At 40.4% G+C, this 21208-nt stretch overlaps 1 protein-coding gene across 6 annotated transcripts in view; it reads left to right on the top strand.

The window, feature by feature from the left end:
- The first annotated feature begins 19439 nt into the window (after nucleotides 1-19439).
- Nucleotides 19440-21208, top strand: part of EBF2 (early B cell factor 2) — a 143090-nt gene continuing 141321 nt past the window's right edge. For 5 of the 6 annotated variants that reach the window (XM_026081819.1, XM_026081820.1, XM_026081815.1 and 2 more), the window contains exon 1: nucleotides 19850-19980. In XM_026081819.1, the coding sequence (XP_025937604.1) occupies nucleotides 19850-19980 (131 nt within the window). Of the gene's footprint in view, nucleotides 19981-21208 lie in introns of all 6 variants that reach the window. The other variant, XM_026081817.1, reaches the window with a different exon arrangement.

The raw sequence follows: 21208 nt of genomic DNA, 5'->3' as shown, positions 1-21208 counted from the left end.
ATTATTATTATTATTGGTTTTTTTTGATGGTTGCAGTCTGCAAACTGGTATAAATGGCAGTGTTTCCTTCAGAAATGGTTTGGGAAGGGCTGCGTGGGGCTGGGGAGCCCCTTCTGCTCTGCAGTAATGGCTGTTCTCTTCCCTTTGTGGGCTCTTGCATGGTAGGATTCCCAGTTCAGCTGGGTCTACTGTGAGTGATGTAATAGTAAAATAATCAGTAGTGAAAGCTGCTCCAAACCGTATGTATAGATAACTTAATGCAAACATACCAAAGCTTGCCAAAGATTTGTTCATGGGTGTTCAGGTTTAGCGTAACTTAGTGAATAAGGTACTGGTGCTACAGAAAGAAGTGTGGTGTCTCAGTATAGCCATTGTGCTTCACATTCCTATCTATCTAAGCCCCAATTAACGTCTTATTGTGGATAAGTCTTTTTTTCTACAATTTCTTTTCTGTTTTTTCCTTTCTAGCTAATAAGCTAGTGCTAGGATAAGGGGTGTTGTGCTGGAATGGTTTTGAGACTCTAGTAACATGGGTAGGTCATCTTTCTTGCTCTGCCAATGCCAAGAAAGAAGGGTGTTAGCACATGGAGAATTAAAACATAAAAGTAGTGAAGCTGTACTGTGGTTTTCTTTAACAGCAGGTACAGAATTTTGGATGCTCTGTGGAAATGTGGTAGGCACAGTGGAGTCCAGAGCATAAAGTTTTTTTGTTTTAACCCACTTCTCATTTTGAAAAAGCAAATCCCCCTTCCCCACACATTTGGTGAGTTTTTTGTGAGCAATCTTGGCACTTAAGTTCTTGCCTTCCCACCTGCATGTGTGTAGATGATGGAGGGAAAAGTAGAAAATGGAGGTATAAAATGATAACTGTGCATATGTAATGATACCTTTTTGGACTCTCTTGAAAGGAAAATATTTATGGTGGCCTTAATCCTGCAAGCTGTTTCGTGTTTCCTGAACTAGGCACTCAATAGCTTGTGCTTTGGCTGTTCTCTGGCTCATCCTGTGGAGCACTGTTGCTTTAAGCACAGGAGGCAATGTGAAGAGGAACACAGGAAAGTCCAATCTGGTATTAATGAGGGCATTGCTGTTGCATTGCCCAGTAGTAAGAGCTGAGCAAGAGGCAAAGGTCCTGATACCCAGGTGGTGCCCTTAAGACAAGGTTCAGCAATCACCAGTGCAGGCCTTTGTGTCGACTTAAAAATCTAGCACTCAGTTGTTGCTTTGGGCAAGACAGACTGGGGTTTGCAACATGTAGGTAATATTCCTGCACTTATGGGTGACTTGGACAAATCCTTTAAAATATCTTTCCTTTCCTCTCCCCATCCCTCAGAAAAACAGGATTTTATTGGGACTTAAATACTTCCAACCTTTTTAAACCCTTAAAAAAGGCAGGATAAAAGTGAAAGAGGCTGAACTATCCTTAACTGAGTATGTTGCAGTATGGCTGTGACCTAATTCTGTCTGACTCATAAGTGTATTTCAAAGAGGGTGGTTATCCCATATGTTCCGCTTTTGCACATTGAAATATTTTAAGCAACTTATTTATCAAGACAAGTATTCCTGAAGTATAATGTGTTATACAGAAATGTTATCATAACTGATGTCTCCCTTTTATTATAAGGCATAGCTTGGTTTGCAAAGTGATTACTCTTTTTCTTAGCCTTTCATTAGAAGAAGTTAAAGACTTACCCAGACTAAGTAGTTTCTAGTTAAAAAGATAATAATCCAAGCTGTCCTATATTATGCACCACCTGAGGCTCTTGAGCAAAAATCAGGGCACTGCTGAGCCAAAGGATATGAAGGTAGGTAACAAAAATGGGCAATATTATGTTGAGCTTTCAACATAGTGTCAAGCTGAATGCAAGAAGTGTCCAAACAAAAAGTAACAAAGTGGTAAAACGTCTTTGTTGGAAATGTCAGTCTGTGTTATGCTTGTACTGCCCCAAACACAAGAGGGTTCTGGTTCCTGCTGAAGTTTCTTTGGTGCTATGGTATAATGGAACTAGATTTGAAAATCAGAATAAGCTGTTATATTGACCTAGTTTGGTGCTGCTATGAATTATGTGGGGGGTTTTTTGTTTGTTTGTTTTGAAACATCAAACTCATACCTGAGCTCATCTTCAAGTATGCTACTGCTCAGTCAGAAGTTATCAGCCCCTTTCTGAAGGATGTGGAAAAGATAACCCTTTAACATCAAAGATGCAATGAGCACAGTTGTCATTTGTCTTCATGTCTTGATGTCTTAGCCTTATTGCAGCCAAGAAAATGTTTATTTCATGCTTGCTGCAAGGACTGCCTGAGGGATGTGTGTGGTATTTCCAAGTGTTGTCAGGTGATCTGACCAGTCTCAGTGGGAAGTCTGTGCTCTGCAGGGGCTGGAGGCTAACTAAGGCTGTTTTGACTTTGAATGGGATGTTTCTGTTTCTCTTTGGAATGGAGCAAGGCGTATTTCTGAAGAGGAGGTGTTACAGGTCTGAATGTCTTGAACATCAAGAGTGGTGCCCTCTGCTTGAGATAAAGAAATGGATCCTGTAATCAGAAGCAATAGCAGCATGTGCCACTGTGCATCAAACATAAGTGGTAGACATGGAATACATGCTGAGCACACCTCATCCACTATGTGGCATACAGCTGTGTGCTGAGGCCCAGGCTTTTATTCTGTAGTATGCAAATATTATGATCTTACTGCTCATCACAGAACTTTGTGCTAATTCCCAAAGCATCTGCCATGACCTGATATCTGGGGCACTGGCAAGACTTTTTTTTTTTTTTTTTTTTTTTTAAAGCTATTCTTTCTTTACTGTATTCCCTCTCAACTCCAGCTCAAGGCAGGTCCAGGGAAAGCAACTCATACACCCTGCATCTTTAGGGGCCTCCTCTTCTCTTCCAACAAAACAGAGGCAGCAATCTCAAAGCCTCAGTGGAGTAGTACCTTGATGCTATGAGGTCTTCCACTGGGAGAAAAATGATGCATTTGTGTAATAGTCCACAAAACTAGGCTTCATTCCCAATGTCAGACTGTAACAAGAATTACACAGTTCACACACACGCACGTGCACAGCTTGACCCATCTCGCAGATTGTCATGTAGCCAGTCTAGTGATTATTGGCTATGAAAACATACACTAATGAGTCAGCCTTTTTAACCTAAGGATTATACACTTTGTTTAGCTGCACTGTGTGATGAAATAGTAGAGGGCAGGAGTCTTCAGATAGACTGTCATCTGAATGCATGATGTGGTCTGAGGCTAATGCTTCTGTGCTCCTGGGTTTCTGCAAGACTGATACCTATTTGGTGAATTTCCTAGACTATTGGAGGCTTGGGCAGTTTGTTATCATTGTTATCACAGACATATATTATGCAAGTTGTGGTTTCTTTTTCTGGGCACTTTGAATAGACCTAGACAAATATAACAAGTGTAGGTATATAGTAAAATATGTAGTATATATGTCGTTTCCTGTGTTGCATTCTTTAAAATATTTCTCTCTGTGGCTCCTATTTCTGCCAAATATTTACAATACTGGCAAATGAGACATGTTTCAAATAGAACACTTAATTGTTTTCCCAAATAAAAACATTATTTTTGCTAATAATTGCAGAAATGCATATTGACAATAAGGATCCTATTGTGTGAAATGTGCTATGAATGCTGTAAAGAGACTACAGTGTTTGTAATTTAGATTAAGAGATAAAATGTAGTGGGTGAATGTAGCAAATGTTAGTGGGCTTTTGGGGAAAAAGATCTTATGGACTAAAATCTTCGAAGGACCTCAAGGGACTTGGGTGCTCAAATGCCTATAGAAATTGGACCTTGGAGTTTAGCTGAGTGAGAATATTGACTGGAATGACTCCATAACTGTTCTTAATCCTTCCCTAAACAGATATTGCTAGTCCAGAACTTCTATTTTTCTTAATCTGCTTTGGAGGAAAAAGAGCTATTCTAAAATGAATGATTCTGTAATGAATTCCAGTCATTCTTCCCCTTGGAATTTTGTGGCCTCTGTAATTTCACCAGCAGAGTTCTGTAGCCACCCCACATGGCCCTAAAAGCAGCAAAAAGTAAAAGAAGAAGAGAAGGTAGTAGCTTCTGATATTTTGGAATGAGTCCAACAAGGTTTCGATCTCTGAGGTCCCTGACTACTTGGAAATTGTAAACTAAACCAAGTACTGGAGCTGCAAAATTAATTTTTAAAAAGGGTATAAAGCCAGCAAAGTAGTATGCCTTGCATCAAGAAGTTGTAGTGCAAGTGGAGGATATAATTCTGACTCTGACAGTCTGCAGTACCCTCCTCAACATCCATTCTTGGAAGGTTTATTCTTGCCTTTAACATTACCCTGAACCAGTTCTGTGTTGGTCATCACAGGAAGAATTGCTGTAAATGCTTGTGTGCTAGTATCCTGGAAAGCAGCCCAGATTTGCATCATACAGGATGCCTTGATTATATCAGTAGCAGATATCCATAGTATTTTTATTTCTTTATGGAAGTTTCAGATAAATTTTTCTTGTCAGAGTAGAACGTAGTTTTGTAATATATACTCACTTTTCTCCACTGTGGCCAGACATGAGAATTTTGACATCATTGTCCGCTGGGGTTTTTTTGTTTATTTTTTTCCTCATCATTTGCGGATCCTCAGTCACATGCAAAGGCACGTTATGCCCATTTAGCAGATGAGGAAATGGAGGCAGACATGTTTCAAGCTGCAGAGTAACTCAATATCAAAGCCTGGGATTGTTGATCCTCCATTTCTTGCTCAAACCTGTTAATAATGTGGTCTACTTTCTGAGTTGAATCTAATCCAGAAGGTAATTCTGCCTCACCCAGAAGTGCTTTTGGGTGATTAGTGCCTCCTCTTGCTTCTGTACGTAGCATAACTTCAAGTCTCCACTGCCATTTGTGTTTGGAGGGGCAAAGAGGCTCAGTGGAGAGGAAAGCATCTTTTTATGCAGTGACCACTATGGAATTTAGATTTGACTGAGGTCATCTGTGTGTCAGCAAAGTTCCCTATTAGTGCCATGAAATTGGGATCCTTCTCCAGTGACTGGCAAGGTTGCCCCCGTTGACCTACAGCACTTTCATGTTGGGATAAAAGCAGTCCATCTAACCTGCTGAATTTTCATGTATGTTATAAAGAATGTTACTGCTGATCCTGACACTTTGTCCTCTAGAGAAAATGCTCATTGTAAATTAGATAATACTTGAAACAGCAGGTCCGTAGTTTTAGTGACAAAAGATGTGCCTTACATTTTGCAGAGAGGTTGCCGTTAGAATGTCGCATCTTGCTCGCAGGTGTCAGTGGGCAAGACAGACTGTAAGTTGCCAGTTGCTTTCAAGGCTGGCAGCTAACAAAGTGCTTACTATCTGCACATAGTGGTTGACTAACAGGTGGTGGCACCAGAGTTCTGCGACAATTATGAAACAGGCTGGAAGTTGCAGTATTTTCAGTTTGTGGAGGATTGATTTTTGTGGTGCTAATTATCTGACCCTATGCCTCTTGTGCTAAAGTAATTCCGCGGGGTATGTGCACAGAAATGCTCTCCTGTATCTATCAATGTGGCATGGCAGGAAATATTCTACTCTCTTGAACAAAAGACAACGTTGTTCCTCAGTAATGCCAGACAAAGAGAATAATGGGAGAGAAAATATTGCACCATCTCTGCTTTGAACATAGAGACCGAGCAAACAAATGCTTCTTCTGTGAAATGTTATTTGAGGAGCAAATACATGCACTACTTAGTCTTGCAGCTCTCCATTTTCTAGGCATCAGTTTGAACTTAGATGCTGTAAGAAAGAAAGAAGGAAAACTTTATAGGGGAAAGTCTGTTGAAGTACAATATGGTTCAAAGACAGAAAAAGCATCTTTACCAGAATAGCATTGCTGTGAAGACTTTTTTCAGGATATATAAGTAGGAGGTGTAATATTCACTCAGTGTTTCTCTATTTAATTAACTGTATTGAGAATGGGCCTCAACTTCGTAATAACAATAAGTAAATAATAATGCATTGTTAAATTCCATCAGGATGTACCAGGCAAGTAAAGCTATTCAGTTTGTTCATGGATTAACTCTAAGCAAAGTTCTTTTGAAAGAAAACAGCAAAAGGGGATTAGGTTTATTTACTATTGGAGAAATTAAGATTCCAGTAGTGTTGGGACTATACAGACCACAAGGTGGTGGCATTACACAGGTAAATGGTACATGCAATACCTTGGTTTTTTTTGTTGTTTTTTTTTTTGTTCTGAGCTGAGAGTTTGTCCTGTGTGCTAGCTAGCTTTGTTTTGGAAAAGGAAATCAAAAGTTTAGCATTTTAATCTGTCACATAGCTAACCAGGAGTGTAAAATACTGTTTTTGATGGAAGGGCTATCATTGTTTATATATAAAAGTTTTTACTCTTTTCTCTCTCTTTTTTTTTTATTAGAATGCCTTTTCTCCTGCTTCCCCCAATCCCAGTTATTAAGCAATCTGAATGTCATTTACCTGTCCTGCAAGAGTATTACAAATATTGATGTGCTCTGGAAAACAGCTCTGGGAATTTGGAGAGTAGGGTTCAGTTCCCAGGTTCCTGTGTGATTTCAGGCAAGCGGTTTAATCTCTGCAGACCTCTGTTTCCAATCTGTAAATTGAGAATATAGTAGTTATTTCTTCTAATCTCATCTTATATCAAGTGCAGCCTCTTTAGGCACAGCTCTTAGCATGTATGTATAGAACCTAACTAACTAGCATCCTGTCTCTTCTTGAGTATATAAAGTACTCCTGTAATCTTTCCAAATTTTTTAAGATATGCAACACTGTAGCATCTTTCACTCAACTCATCATTTGTACTGGTTCATTAACAATAATTAAATGAAAGGGGCTCACTGCAGATGCTCACCAATGGGCAACCCATACTGAGATCAGGGCTTGAGCCCTGTTCTTTGACCTGTTGACTTGTACTGCAGTTAAGCCTTGCTACTCTCACTCCAATAGTATTTTGAAGATCTGGCTCTTGTCTGTCTACCCAAACTGTTAAGGCTTTTGCTCTAGAACTGGAATCTCCTGCTTCTGTGGGCTTGATGACAGCTACCATGCAATCTCTCCAGGCCCATTGAAAGTGCTGCTAGCAGGATCATCTTGGGTCATCAGTTCAACTACACTGCCTCTTTCTTGTATGCCTCAGTCAGTCCTCCCTCTCCACAAGATCTTTCCATTGCTTCTTAGAGACTTTCTCCAGTGGTATCAGAAGTGCTGTTTTATCAGCCTGTTTGCCATCACCTTTACCCTGACAGTGATGTAGGTTTAGTTCCACTCTCCCCCTCCCTGCACACACTCTTACATCTAGATCATCTGTTGGTGTCTGAGGAGAAAGTTGCCTGCCAAACTCCTCAGACTTTGGAACTTTAAAACAAGATCAATAATCTCTTTTCTTTTTCCTTTCAGATAGGGATTCTCTAGCTTGCTCAGAAGGTAAGCTTCCTGAAAAAGACACAGGGCAGAATTATCTGATTTGTGTTGTGAGGATCTTTGAACCACATTATCTTGACTTGAAGAATTAAAAAAAAAAAAATCTATATTTTATGGCTGGCATCTGTCAACTGAATGATCAATAAGTACTCCTGCTTTTCTAAGTGTTGCTTTTACATTTAACCTACAAGAACACACCTTTTTATCTCCTCTAACTGGTGTTTGACTTGCACACAGGTTATGAATTCTTGGATACACAGGCTTTATTTTTGGACCTGACTGTGTAGCACCTTACACAAGAGAGACCTGGTCTTATGTCAGGGGTTCCACTGTGACAGAAAGCACAAGACTGGTGTGTGTGGTGAAGTCAGCGAGCAGATGTCCAAGAGCAGCTTGGCTATGACTGAAACTGATGGCAAAACTTTCACAGCTGGTCCAGTTTCCTAATTCTGTATCTGCTGTAATTATGAACAACAAATGTACCTAAGACACTAGGGGAAAGGGAATCGGTGCAGATGTTGAAACATGTCAAATGATCAGATATCTGGTTCCTATCTTATAAAATAATAAGACCAGGTGTAAAACAGCAGTTCTGTTAAATATTAAGACTTGTAAACTATATTCCCCATTTTAAAAAGAAGTGTGGAAGTGGAAAATTTCCAACTGTTGAATAATATTGTAGAACTCTATAATAACATTTTCTCAATATTTTAAGTCTTACCTCTAGTGGCAAGCTAAGCATATATAATTTTATATACATTATAAATGCACATATGTTCATGCATACGGTATATATGTTAAAGCTTTTATGTGTTTCAAATTCAAGTTGTTTTTAGATAATACTGCAAATACAAATGAGTGTATTTGGCTCATTGAACCACTTCTTGGTGGAAAGGCAAAGGTTGTCTTGTTCCCAGCTCACAGAATGTTCCTTAAAACAGATGTTTGTGTCTTGGCTGTTGCAGATTTACTTCTTAAATGTTATTGTTTTGCAGGGTATGTGGCAACTGTGCCAATAATTGAGCTTTGGGGAAATACTTTCACATATTCATGGATATCATTGTCCCAGAATCCAGGAGCTCCTGAGATCTAATCCCATCTTTGCAGCTGACCTGTTGCAACTTTGACTTCTATGTGCTCCTGCTTCCTCTATCAGTGAATAGGAATAATACAATAGCACTTACCTAATGCAGGTGTATGGGGGAGGTGGTCTCCTCCCCCCACCTTGTAGTGCTTCTTGATGCTTTGACTGAAGGCATTAGGTGTACAGGCTAACCACTCTAACAAACGCCTATAGGGTAGCTGGAAAAGTGTTTGTTATACTTGGTTATTCATTATAATGGGTTTTGTCAACTTGAATTTGAGTAATGAAGAAACATCTGATTTGACTATCACTGTATTGTACTTTTATGGAAACTAGTTTGCAGTGGTCAACACTTGCACAGAAAAAATCAGGAAATGAAAAATGGAAATATGAGGAAAAACAAAATGTCTGGGTCAGTCCTTCAATAAGCACTCACTCCAATTGGACTAAGCACTGAAGAAAACCTGTTTCTTGCTATTTTAATTTGGAGGTATGAAATAGGAAATCTTTATTAAGAGAGCTTATTGGTTTATAGAAAGTATTGCAACTAATTGGTGTGGTCTTAAACTGCTTACCCTATCTGGTACAAAATTGAGTGGTAGTGGAGACAGTGGAAATTTTTTTTTTCTCTGAAATGTGTGTCCTTAACAACTGGACAAATCTTGTTAAGCTGCAAGCTATACAAGACTAATGACACACAAAAATTCTTGTTTATGTCTTCTTTTCTTACTTCATCTTGCAAATGTATTTCTTGCAACATTCTTCTTCAGAACTGAACAAGGGATAATAATACTGGTAGTGATTTCAATGTCCAGCTTCCCAAGCTGTGTCCTTGTTCTGAGCTTTGGCAGTTGCATATTAGAATTTCCTTACGCAGTAGAATAATATATATTAAACTCAATGCCAGGTGTATGTGAAACAAATCTCATCCTCTCAAGTTTTCACATGATCTTTTAAATCAAAATATAATACGTTTTCTATCTGCTTTCTCACTGGAAACCAGTAGGACCATGTGATTACTTAATGGACACTGGTCCTAGCCTTAAATAGGAAGTGCTGGCTGACTAGCAGCTGGCAAAGAGCCAAAGCAAAGTTTGAAGCTGTTTGATACCTGCAAAGGCCTTTTATTGTGTGTAGACTCTGTCACCATTAACATTATTCATTTTCTACATGGGGAAAAATAAGATGCCATAAACCATCTTGTAAAATGCTTTTCTCCTGTGGAGGTTGTACATGCTGTGCTGCTTTGCAGTTTGGCTTTCTACACAGTGTGCGTTCTAGTTACCCTGCCTAGGTCTCTCGGCACAGTCAAGTCAGGGTCACTCAGCCCAGCAAATCCTGAGGGTAAGGGTGCTTGCACACAGCTTGGTGCAAAAGCTGGTGCCAGACCAGCATGGCCTCAATGGAAGACTCTATTTTAAGCGACAACCGTGACCACTGTGTGCCATAGATTCAGGAGGGTCTCAAATCTGTAGTCATTATGGCACAACCGTGCAAGCCATCATGTTCTTCCTAGGTGCTGAGCTAGGTACAAGGTGAGGCTGATGTGAGGAAATCTTTGAAGATACTGTGACTTCTGTGGGTTAATATTTTTCTCTGTCCCACAGGGTAATTGGGGACTGCTTCAGTCTGACTGGGGACTGTAGTGAAGAGGAAAATAAATAGATGTCTTTAAAAACAAGTCTTTAAGAGAGAGTGGCTATCCTTTGATTACTTAAAAGCTGTACTGTGTGGTCTTAAGTGTCCTGAGTTGAAATTACGTTTTTCTCCTCCTGACTTTCCTCTCTCTACCTCCATTTTATCTTCTCTCCCTCTTTGTTTCTCTTCTGTATTTGGATTGTAAGCAGTGCAGGGAAGGAGCTTTAGTTCATCTGGTTCAGGGCCTCTGTATACCAGGTAGTGTGCAAGCACGGAACAAGGTGATAGCATCATCCTGAACTGTTTGTACTTTCAGCTTGGATATCGGTGGAAGAAGCAAGCAGCTGGAAAATCTTAAAGATGTACAGCATGTACTCACTATAAGCAAAATCCTTAATCCATCCATAGGAATAACAACAACTTACACTTTACTGATTTTTCAGTTTATATCTAGATGATTCCTAAATGGGCCACCTAGAAGGATATGGGTATGGAATCAAATTCACATGAAACCTGGAGATTGTTCTCTCTAGAACTGATCTTGCTGACTTGCTGCAGATTATGAATGGAGGAAAGGAAGGAAATTATATGCCATATGCTTCAACATATTATACCCTTCAGATGCTTTGAACACATGTGCTTGAAAACAACATAGGGTGTTTTCCTTCCCTAAAGCCAAAGAATACATGTGGACCACAGAAATCTGCATCTGCTCAGGGTCTCCCTCTGAAACCCACTGAACCTGCTCATTCATTTTGTTCTCACTGAAGTCCTGGGGACTCCAAGTCATCAAGGGTTTATTTTATGTCTTTGGCAAGTAACTAAATATTAGAAAAATAGGAGGAAAGAAAAGCCCAGGAAAAACTGGTTTTTGTCCTCCCTCCTTCCCCCGCCGTGTATTATTCAATTGGTGCACAATGAATATGTATAGCAGTGCTGTCTGTCATGAAAGGACTGTCCCAAGTAGAGGCATCTTCTGATGAATCGCAGCTCATGGGGTAGTTCTTAGTGTTTCTCCTGTAGGTAGAAGAATAAAATAAGGAAGGAGAAACATATCTGAGCTCATATCATGACTTCCTGTAGCTGCTGCTATACTGTAGAATAGCTCATGATTTATAATGAAGTTTACAGTGAGGGAATCTACCCACTGCACAGCCAGGCTCTGACTGGGCATCACAAAGGTGCCTTTTTGCCTTGTGCTAATAATCCTTCATCAGGGTGAGATCTAACTTAAATTCCTTACTTATCTGTGTTATCAGCTAGTTCTAATTTGATGCCTTTAACTTGATGCTTCAGAAAATTAAACTGACTTGAACCCTAAGGTTTTGAGAAAGAGATCCACTTCTCATACTGTATGCTAATATTTTGATTTTTTCCTTTATTATATAAGAGAATTTCATGTGCGTGCCTAGGCACAACATCAGCCTTGAGCCCATCATCTTATAAATGTGCTTATAGACTTTCTTTCTCCATCCTCAGATTTCAGCTTTTCTGCTCCAACTTTTTGGTTATTGAAAATGTACGTGCAGGAGCCACATCTAGAGTCCTGTATACCATCCAACTGTATAACATTAATTATACAGTACACCAGTCAGAGGCGTAAAGCTAACAAACTGATATTTTCTTCTTCCTATTGTGGTAGCTAGTTGAGCTTGGGGGGGGGGGATGTGCTGTGTACAACTCTCCCCCCCACCCCTTAAAAATTTAGTAGGAATGCCCTCTAATGGAAATATTTTGATAGTATCGGGTAATCTGGTAAAAGATACTACTTTTCCCTATCTAACACTGATAGAAATGTGATGCCATCCAACCAGACCGATCAAATCCTTTTAGGTAGTAGAACCATTTAGTTATGTGTAAATCTCAAAGTATCTACATTTTTACACTACCAATGAATATTTAAAATCAGTGATGAAAGAAACAATTCAAATAGTAAGCTGTAATTGAATAGCATGGGAGGTATAAAACACTGGATAGATTTATACCCTCCCAGAAAATAATGTTTAGGCTAAACTATATTCTAATGACTTAGAATAAACTCTCAAAAACAAAAGCCTCCATGAGTTAGGTGCTCTGAATTTTATGGGGTGTGGGACCCTGACCTGGCAAAGATCTGTTGGGAGCAGCTGACATTACAACCAGTGAAGCTGGTGGTATGTGACACAAGTGCAAATGTTTGCAGGATCAGAATCTGTTCATGTAACTTAATTGGTCCCTTCTGAAGTGTCATTTACTGAGGTAGAAATTTATTTGGCTTCATGAAATTAGGTGCGTTAATAGTTCCATTCCACTAAGCCCCAAAAAACTGTAATTTTCTTCAGATTATTTCATATACTTCAGCGAAGACTGGAACTCTCTAAGATTGTAAAGCTCTAATTATGATACACTGAGCTTTAACTACTTCTTTCTTGCCTTACGGAAAGAACATAGCAATAGTCGGATCAGATTAAGCTTCTTGTATATCTTTTCTATTATACTTCAGCTTCCAGTACCAGATGCTTTAAAAGAAGGTACAGGAAACATTGAAGGAGGCAGATGTTTTGATTATTGACCATCCTCATGAGGTATCATCCTAATAATTTGTGTTATGGTAGTACCAATAAACTCTAGTCAGAGAATCAGGATCTTGGTAAGTTAGTTTCAGTGATATACAGAATGATTAAAGCTAATTCCTCCTTGCAGGAGCCTGCAGTTGTACCCCCTAATAATATAACCTGTTTTAGTTCTTAAATCACACAGCTCAATACCACTTTCAGAACTGGTTTGTACTAACATCTCTAACTCTAGACTGAAAATAGTCTACATCAGTAACAGATCCACATCCCTGAATAGCATAAACTAGGCTACCTAGTCTTCCCTGAGCTCATAGCAGCCAAGGGTCTTAGTGCATGCATGCCACATGACCTGTTTAATCTTCTAGTTGTTACAGACTGTTGTGTAGTAGAAAAAGGAAAAATGGTCTGGTAGAGGAAAGACGGCCTTGTATGTGATGGAAAACATTGGACCCTTATTTCTTGCATACTGTATGACTCTTGTGCCTCAGCTTCTCAGTCTATAAAAGAGTAATGCTGTATGGCTTGGGTAAGTTTCTCTCGGTAGTACCTTGAGCACTTTACAAACACTGAAACTGAGATATAAATGCATCTAAAAATAAGAAAACCAAACGTTATAATTGAGCTTATAATGACTCCTCAATAACTTAACACCAGTCTGATGCAAACCCTTTTGAAGCCAAAATGTTTCCAACAATGTACTGGGCTTTGAACCAAACCCCATAATTTTCTTTATTTTTGTGTGTGTTGAAGTTCTGGATTTATCCTAACAGTGAAAGGTTATTGGGAAGTCTGAGGTGTGTCTATTTACTCACTTGTTTGAGTTATGCAAGTATGAAAATCGGTGTACTTTCCTCTTAGGAAACAAATGTCTGTCTTTGAAAAATCTCTGTGATATATATATATATATATATATATATATATAAATATAAATGACTGAACTTTGGGAACTGTTGCTTTCCTAGGTAGCTCACCTTAGCTGGGGGCTGTTCTTTGGGACAATCAAAACAGTGCAACAAGATATGCAATAGATATGTGCTTCTTCCTCCCCACCCCTTTCTTCTGACATTCACAGGCAAAGCTATCAAATTTGTAATTAAAGTAATATGAGACTTGCACACTCATGCTACAAATATTAGTTAGTTTATGCAGAAGTGGTTTTGTGTTACTGTTTAGAGTTTCCAAATCTAAGTGTTGGGCTGTGCTGCATGTGAGGGGGAACTAAGTAAACTTGAAAGTGTTCACAGTTCTTTTATTTTAAAATGCTTAAAAAACCAACCAAACAAAAAGTCTTTATCCAGGAAGATCCTTAAGGTTTTCTAACTTTTAAGCAGGCAAAGTGTCCCCTTGGCATCACTTCAGAGTGACTATTCATGTAATTAAAGTTAGATACCTGTTTAAAACATCTGCATCGAATTGAATCAAGAAATAAAAATGAGGCCCTTGTACAGATGTTTAAGTACGAGCTTAAACATGTATATTGTCAAGTAATTCTTGCAAGACCACTCTAGTGACTAATATAGATTAAGCACCAGTATTGGTATGTTTGTTGGATTGGGCATGGCTTTTTATTTGGTTTATACATTAATGAAGGATGAAATTAATTCTACTCTTTGGTATATCTGCACATGGCCAGTTGGTTGTGGAGACTGTTTTTGACAGCTGAAGTTGAACCATAAGTATGTACAAACTGTGGGGGAATTAAAAAGACTATGATAACCTAAAGTTCTATTTTTCCTGATGAAGAATATTTAAGACAGTCTTATACAAAGACATTGAAAAAGTGATGTTGATTGTTTTCCATAAACTGGAAAATGAGAAGATCTCAGCACAAATATACACCCACTTAAAGTATTTTCCTGAATGTGCTTGTTGCTTCAAACCTCCATGTGGTTAAGAAAACAAACTTCAGCACTAAGATTTCTCAAATCTGCCTTATAAAATAAAATGGAGCCTACACTCCCAATGGTAATATATTATTTGCTAACATGTTCCAAAAACCATGCTAGGCAAAAAGCAGTAAAAGTATCTTTTTTTAAAAAAAAGTTGGATATAAAACCTAGCAGATGTGTTTTTCTGTTTTAGTGGAAAAAAAAATCTGCTTATTGGAATGAATGGGAGACTCGAAAGACTATCTGATGGCTACAATATTTTCCCTCTTTGGGGAAAGAAGAGGTGGAGAAGTTATTAAATGTTTACTTACACATTTGGAAGTTTCAAAGAATTCCTTTGTTCACTGCTTATAAATGTGATCAGTGGAACCTTTGAAACTTGCACATCTTATAAGCGGTGATCAGTTTGGAGAGCTGCCTCCATAGTGTCTTTATGATGCAAGAGGGAAGGGACAGAGAGACCAGGTATAGCTCAGGATTTTACAGCTATAAAGCCACATTTCTGTTTATTTCCTAATGGTGTGGGGAAAGGGGAAATCAATTATTTTATACTTGGGGAGTTCTTTTTTTTTTCCTAGCAATCAAATCGGGAAGCTTTCTTCTGAAAGAACCCTTATGTTAATTATATGAAACTGGGCTTATAATAAATGTACACAAAACTACTTAGGTATGTCCTTGTTTTGCACTTTACAATTAAGAGCTTGATTTGCTTTTATGGTTGTTAGCTGCATGCACTTGAACTGCTTTAAACCCTTTGTTTTTAACAATGATTTTAAGAAACTTTTTTTTCTTTAAACTACCTACGTTTTGATTTCAGTTAAATCGAGGGTCTTATAAATCAGGAACAGTCTTACATTGGTCGGAGTAGCTTTTAAACTGGATCCGTGTATAGTGCTTTGACTGCCCCTCCCCACACACACACTTCTCGCTACACGAATTCAGAAGACAACCTGTTTCTGTTTCTTGTAGCCCCTTTTCTGCCGCAGGGTATCCCGTGCAAGTAAATATTTTGTTTACTCTATGCGTTTGTTGGGCTATTGAAAGTTATTTTCGGGGAGTTCTTTGTTTGATAAATACCGTTATATTTCAAAAAGTGATTGATGAATGCTTAAACGCGAATCATTTGCATCGTAAACGCCTTAAAACTTCAAGCTGCTTATAACAGGAACATTTATTTTCTGGTATAGGTGTGAAATGAAACTTCCAGATTATTGGATAGAGAGGGAAAGATCAGTTATTCTCCATTCTGACATGGATAATCTTAACCTATGACTCATTCCTTTGAGACACCTGAAGGATGGTGAATTCTCACGAATGAATAGGAGAAAGCATTTCAGTCTTGTTCCTAAGTGTCGTCTTTAGGAGTAGTTTAACTTTCCCATTCAAATTTTCCCCTTAAACGTGAGAGGAAGCATAGCATATTTAAGGTCATGCGTTTAAAGGACCTAGATGTTAACTTCAATATATATGTTTATTCCTGCTGGGGATTTCTAAAATGTGCCGAGAGATGAAAGTTGACTTTGCATGAAACGACGTTGTTAAAAACTACTAACAAAGAAGAGCACCTCACGTTACCGTGTCAAAACTGCCTCACCTGTCGTTTTGACCCCGGCATGTGGAAGAGTGACAGTCTTGAGGGGAATAGCCCTTTCTCCTGAAGGAAGCGAGCGGCAGTCGCTGAACAGTTGCTTCCCCCCCCCCCCSCCCCCCAAATTCTTCTTTTGGGTGCGAGGGAGAAAAATCGCCTCAAGCGAGAACCAGAAGAATGAAAGCCGCGCACGTGGAAGTTGTGCGGGCGCGGGGGGTCGCGCAGAGCGGCGCTGGTGCGGGCCGGAGCCGTGGCCCCGCGGGCGCTCGCCCGGGGGGTGCAGGGCTGAGCGGTTCGGCACCCTTCCCCGCCCCGGGGCGGCTCCGCGGCGCGCTCCGTCCGTGCGCCGCGGCCGCTCACTGCTGCCGCTTCAGAGTCGCTCTCACTCTCAGCGCTACTTGGCCCTTTAGAAACCCTTTCCCCCAAGTCTTTGGCGAGCTCTTATTTATGGCTCTAAATTGTATTTAGAACTAGGTGCAAATACAAAGTAGAAAATATGCTGTTGGACGCTTCCTTCTCTTTACGAGGTGTCCTCGTCCATCTTTTTTTTTTTTTTCCCCTCCTCCAAGTAAACGTGCTCATCCCTCCTGGAGTTATCTGGTGTCATTTACCTGTCACTAGCCGGTAGAACCGACTCCCTTAACCGAACCACAGAAGCCTCTAAAGTACAAATCCAAATTAAGCGGCGGTTGCACTAGTACAAATGCTGATTTTACTAAGTGAATTTACATCAGAGGAGTCCGAGAGATGGGCTTTTCCTGAACTGTATTTAAACCAAGTGCTTGAAAAGGAAAATCTAGTTGTGGAGTTAATAATTCCAGAAGTATTTAAGAAGTCCCATCCTTTTAAGAAACCCCGCAAGGAAGAGAAACTTAGTGCGTGCGCGCGCGCGTGTGTGTGGGGGGGAATCTCCTCCTGAAAATGCTCCCTCTTCTAGGGATAGATGAAACGACCGGGCTCGGAGTTGTGCCGCTCGCGGCTCGGCTCCGCCGCAGCGCTTCCCCGGCGATCACAAAGCTCTCCCCGCGGCGGGATCGGCATGGGGAGGGCGCCCCACCGCGAGCAGCCCCTGCTGGGGCAGGCGGAGAAGACTCCGTTCATTTATCCCTGAAGTGCAAAATTCTGGTGGCAGCTGTTGGGAGCGAAAAGGGTGCATCTCCCCTGACCTGCGCCGCTGCCCTCTGACCCGCTATGAATCCCTAAAAGCAAGGCTCCCCGGGGGCCATGGCACACGAGTCCTCATTGTTCCTAAAGCTGGCACGGTCCCGCCGTGCGCGTCCGGCCACGCACGAAGATTTCTTAAACCACTAGCCTGGGATTGAATAAGCATCTGGGATGAATCCTATCGGACTCCCTTTGACACGTTACAGGGACGGAATCGGCTTTATCACTAGGACCAGAGGACTTCACTATTAGGAAACCTTTTTTCCTTATGAATGTGTCCGCCAAGGTTAGATCAACTGGGAATCTCCCCCTCCTCACCTGCTTCAGGTTTAAGAATAAATGCAGAAACGATCAGGGTGGCACCGCCAGAAATGATCCTAGTACAAAGAGGAACCTTATACAAGGAAATGTACCCACGCTTGTTGTGAAACGGTCAAGAAAATTGTCGTATTGCTCCTGTGATGAGCCTTATCATCGTCTATACATTTACGTCGTATATTCTTATTTTCTCATATGTTTTGTTTTGAATATTTTACCTTGTTTTTAAATTGAGAAACTGCATCTCAAAGATGCTAAGATTGTACGTTAAAGGATTGGCCTCAACTCTGTAACACCATTAAACTGCTGTTGCTTTTCTTTAACGTTAAAATAACGCCAGCCTCGCCTTTGGCTAACCTGACAAAAATCACTGATTGCATATTTATCATTTTGGGGGGGGGTAGTATGGTAAATATCTTTGAACAGAGATCGTGTGAGATGTATTAGTTCCTCTAATACCATGTCTGTCATTTATGTAGGCAGAATAATTCAGAGTTCCGGCTTTGCCCTCAATCGTGCCTGAATTAAGGATATATTTTTCTGAAAGTCTTATGGGAAGATTTTATTATTATTTTTTGTAAGAAAGACAAATACATAAAACTCTATGAAAATCATCTGGCATTTAATACAAAGGTGTGCCTTTGAAATGCGACTAAACATGGATAGGAGGAGTTAGGATTTAGTCTGAAAAGGAAACTATTTCTACCCCCTAAAAAAAAAAATAAAATAAATAAAGCAGGTTAAAGAGAGGAGCTATACATAATGAGTTAAGGAAATCCTTGCGCTGTCCCTTTAACTAGCGAACATCTGATTCCCTCATCTGGCAGATGGTCTCTGAGCACAGATTTGCATTCATTGTCTTGAAATCTGTTTTCGCGTTGGTGTTATATAGATTTCAGAGGCAGATCTATACACAGATCAGAATACAAAAGGGCCAGAAGGAAAATATCACCAAGGCAGAGTGGTTTTGGGAAAAAAAAAAAAAATTACAAACACAGGTATCGTCCTGGTTCGCAGCCGGCTGGGATGGGAAGAGCTCTGATTTCCTTCAGTGGTTTACACGACTTTTGCCTACATAAGATGTTATGAAAAAAGTTTTAGGGATAGACCTGACAGCTCGCATATAGTGAGAAGTTTTGGGTCTTTTCTATGTGTTAGAATCTCTCTTCCTTGCTTTTGCTCACGCAGTCAGTCTCTGCATACAAAACGCCTGTAGACATCCCTACCAAGACCTATTTCGTTTCCCCTGAGCGCTTTTGTTTTTAAATATCGCGCCTGAAAAGAAACCAGCCAACTACCTGTGCGATTGCTTTATTATTAAAGTATGGAACGGATTTAAAAAGACTGCTGCTTTTAGCACAGTTTAATTGTGATGCGGCAGGAAAATTTGGTGTGGGGCTGATAGGATATGAAATTAAGTTAGAAGTTAACGTGACAGGGCTCCTACTGAACCTAGGACAACCCACTGCAAGGAAAGGATGTCGGTCCCTAACTTCTCCCTACCAGGAAAGCCAGACCACTGCTGGCCTCGCCGCCTCCTTCCCCATAGGTGATTGTTTGTAGCCGGGAGCTAGGGCTAGTGCATATCGGCTTTAGAATTGTCCGCAGCCCTCCAATGGGGCGAGACTATGCAAATGTAAGCCCCTTATATGGAATCAGGCCCCTCCCTCTTCCTAGTATGTTTTTCTCCCATTGCTGTAACCCATTCATGGTGACTAGTTGGGGAAGTATCGTCTCTTCCCAGGCGTAGTGTGTAATCAGACTCTCTTTAGCTCCATTTCTTCCTTTCTTTCACAATTTATCCCGATTCTTTTTTTCTGGATTAGGCAGTAATCAATCCTTCTCTCTGTGTCTTTTGAGAAACAGGTGAACCTTGTTAACAGCGATCAGTTTCTGGATGCAGTTTCCTCTCCTGCGTTTGAAGGATGATGATACCAGGCAAGACTGAATCAGCATAACTTTTACTTTGCAAGAGGAAAAACTTTTTTTTTTCTATTTGAAGGCATTAAAAACACATAGAACTTAAAAAACAGAAGAAGTTGGTTTTAAAGCTGAACTTTTCCACTTTCTTGGGATTTGTGTGTGTCAATTTCAAAGGCTGCGGTTTTTTTTTCCTTTTCTCCTCCCTCCCCCCAAAAGGAAACTGTTGCTAGTTGGAATAGACTTTTTAAATGTTTGGGATTCAAGATACTTTAGGAAGAGGACCAATTCTGAAAGATAAATCTCTAGGTTCTGAAATGGATTCCGTCAGGTCCTGGGTCAGAAACGTTGGGGTTGTGGATGCAAACGTAGCAGCACAAAGGTAACGGACTGTATCCCCCCCCTTCATTTTTTTTTTTTAAAGCAAACCTTTCCTTCACTCCCTGTTGTTGTTTGCATTAGATATTAAATTTTTCTTCTCCCCTTCTGTGCCCCCCACCTCCCAAGTCTTCTGTAGTCAGTGGAAAATTCAAGATAGTACAGCTAGAGCTAGGGACAAGCGTTCCAAAAACGGAGAGCGTCAAGATTTCTAAAAACCAGTGCGAGATCAGATCAGGGGTTTGGATCGTTCTTTCTTTCTTTGCGGCGGCGGGGGGAACTGCTTGTACCTAGCGACGCAAACGACTCCTCCCTGCTTCACGCTTTCTGGGTCAGACAGCCGAATAGCAGTTAACCAAGTTAAAATTAACTTAAGAGTAGATATCTCCTTCTTCCCTCAACTCCCCATCTTGTTTCACTTAATTCAAGTGCCTCTAGCTACCGTAGGTATTGGTGAAATCTTAACTACTGGATCCAAGAGTACTAGCTGACTAAAACAGGCAGGCAGCTCGCAAAGCATGGTTTCGAGTAAAAAGGGGAGTTTGCAGAAAGGAAGAACGTGCCGACAGTTTTGCAAAACCTCATCAGCAGCGCGCAGCCCGTTGCCCGGAGCCCTGTGGGTCCAGGCACTGCGCGGAGCCGAGAACCTACAGGGTTTCTGTTGAACCCGCTTCCAAATCTCCGTGCTCGCTTGCGGGTAGCACCTGAGTGTAGGAAAGATCCCGCCGGCTCTGTAATGCTAGTAAACATACCGAACTGGGATCTTGTCTCTTTTTGCTTGTTTGGGAGTTTGGCTTGGATTTTTTCTCCCTAGCCAAGTCGGCACAGGATCGCTGTTCCAGTCTCTTCTCTTTAGGGACGAGATGATGAAACCGCTTTAAGTAAAATATTTTTCTTTTCCTTTCTCTGTGGGTACCTTTTTAAAAAAATACATCAGACTAGCCTCGGGAAGGGGAAGGCTGAATCAACCCGGGGAGGAAGTTGTTTTTTTGCTTAATACAGAGATAAGCTAAAAGGCATGTAACGGTGTATGGGACTTATAATGAAACAGGGGCATCATAGAAACAGTAAATACATGCCCCCACCCACGTCCTGATCAGTGAACAAGGTTTTCCAAGCACCATGGGAGGAGTTGTCAGACTTTTATGAATGTTGATAGATGGTTTAATGAATACGACGGGTAACGATGGGGAGAAAGGAAGAAGGGTTTATTCCTGGTGAAACCGAAAGTA

Source organism: Apteryx rowi, unplaced genomic scaffold (assembly GCF_003343035.1).
Source record: "Apteryx rowi isolate R43461 unplaced genomic scaffold, aptRow1 scaffold_56, whole genome shotgun sequence".
NCBI classification, from domain to species: domain Eukaryota; kingdom Metazoa; phylum Chordata; class Aves; order Apterygiformes; family Apterygidae; genus Apteryx; species Apteryx rowi.
Note: the sequence above shows the minus strand (reverse complement) of the source record. Positions and strands in the feature narration are given on the sequence as shown.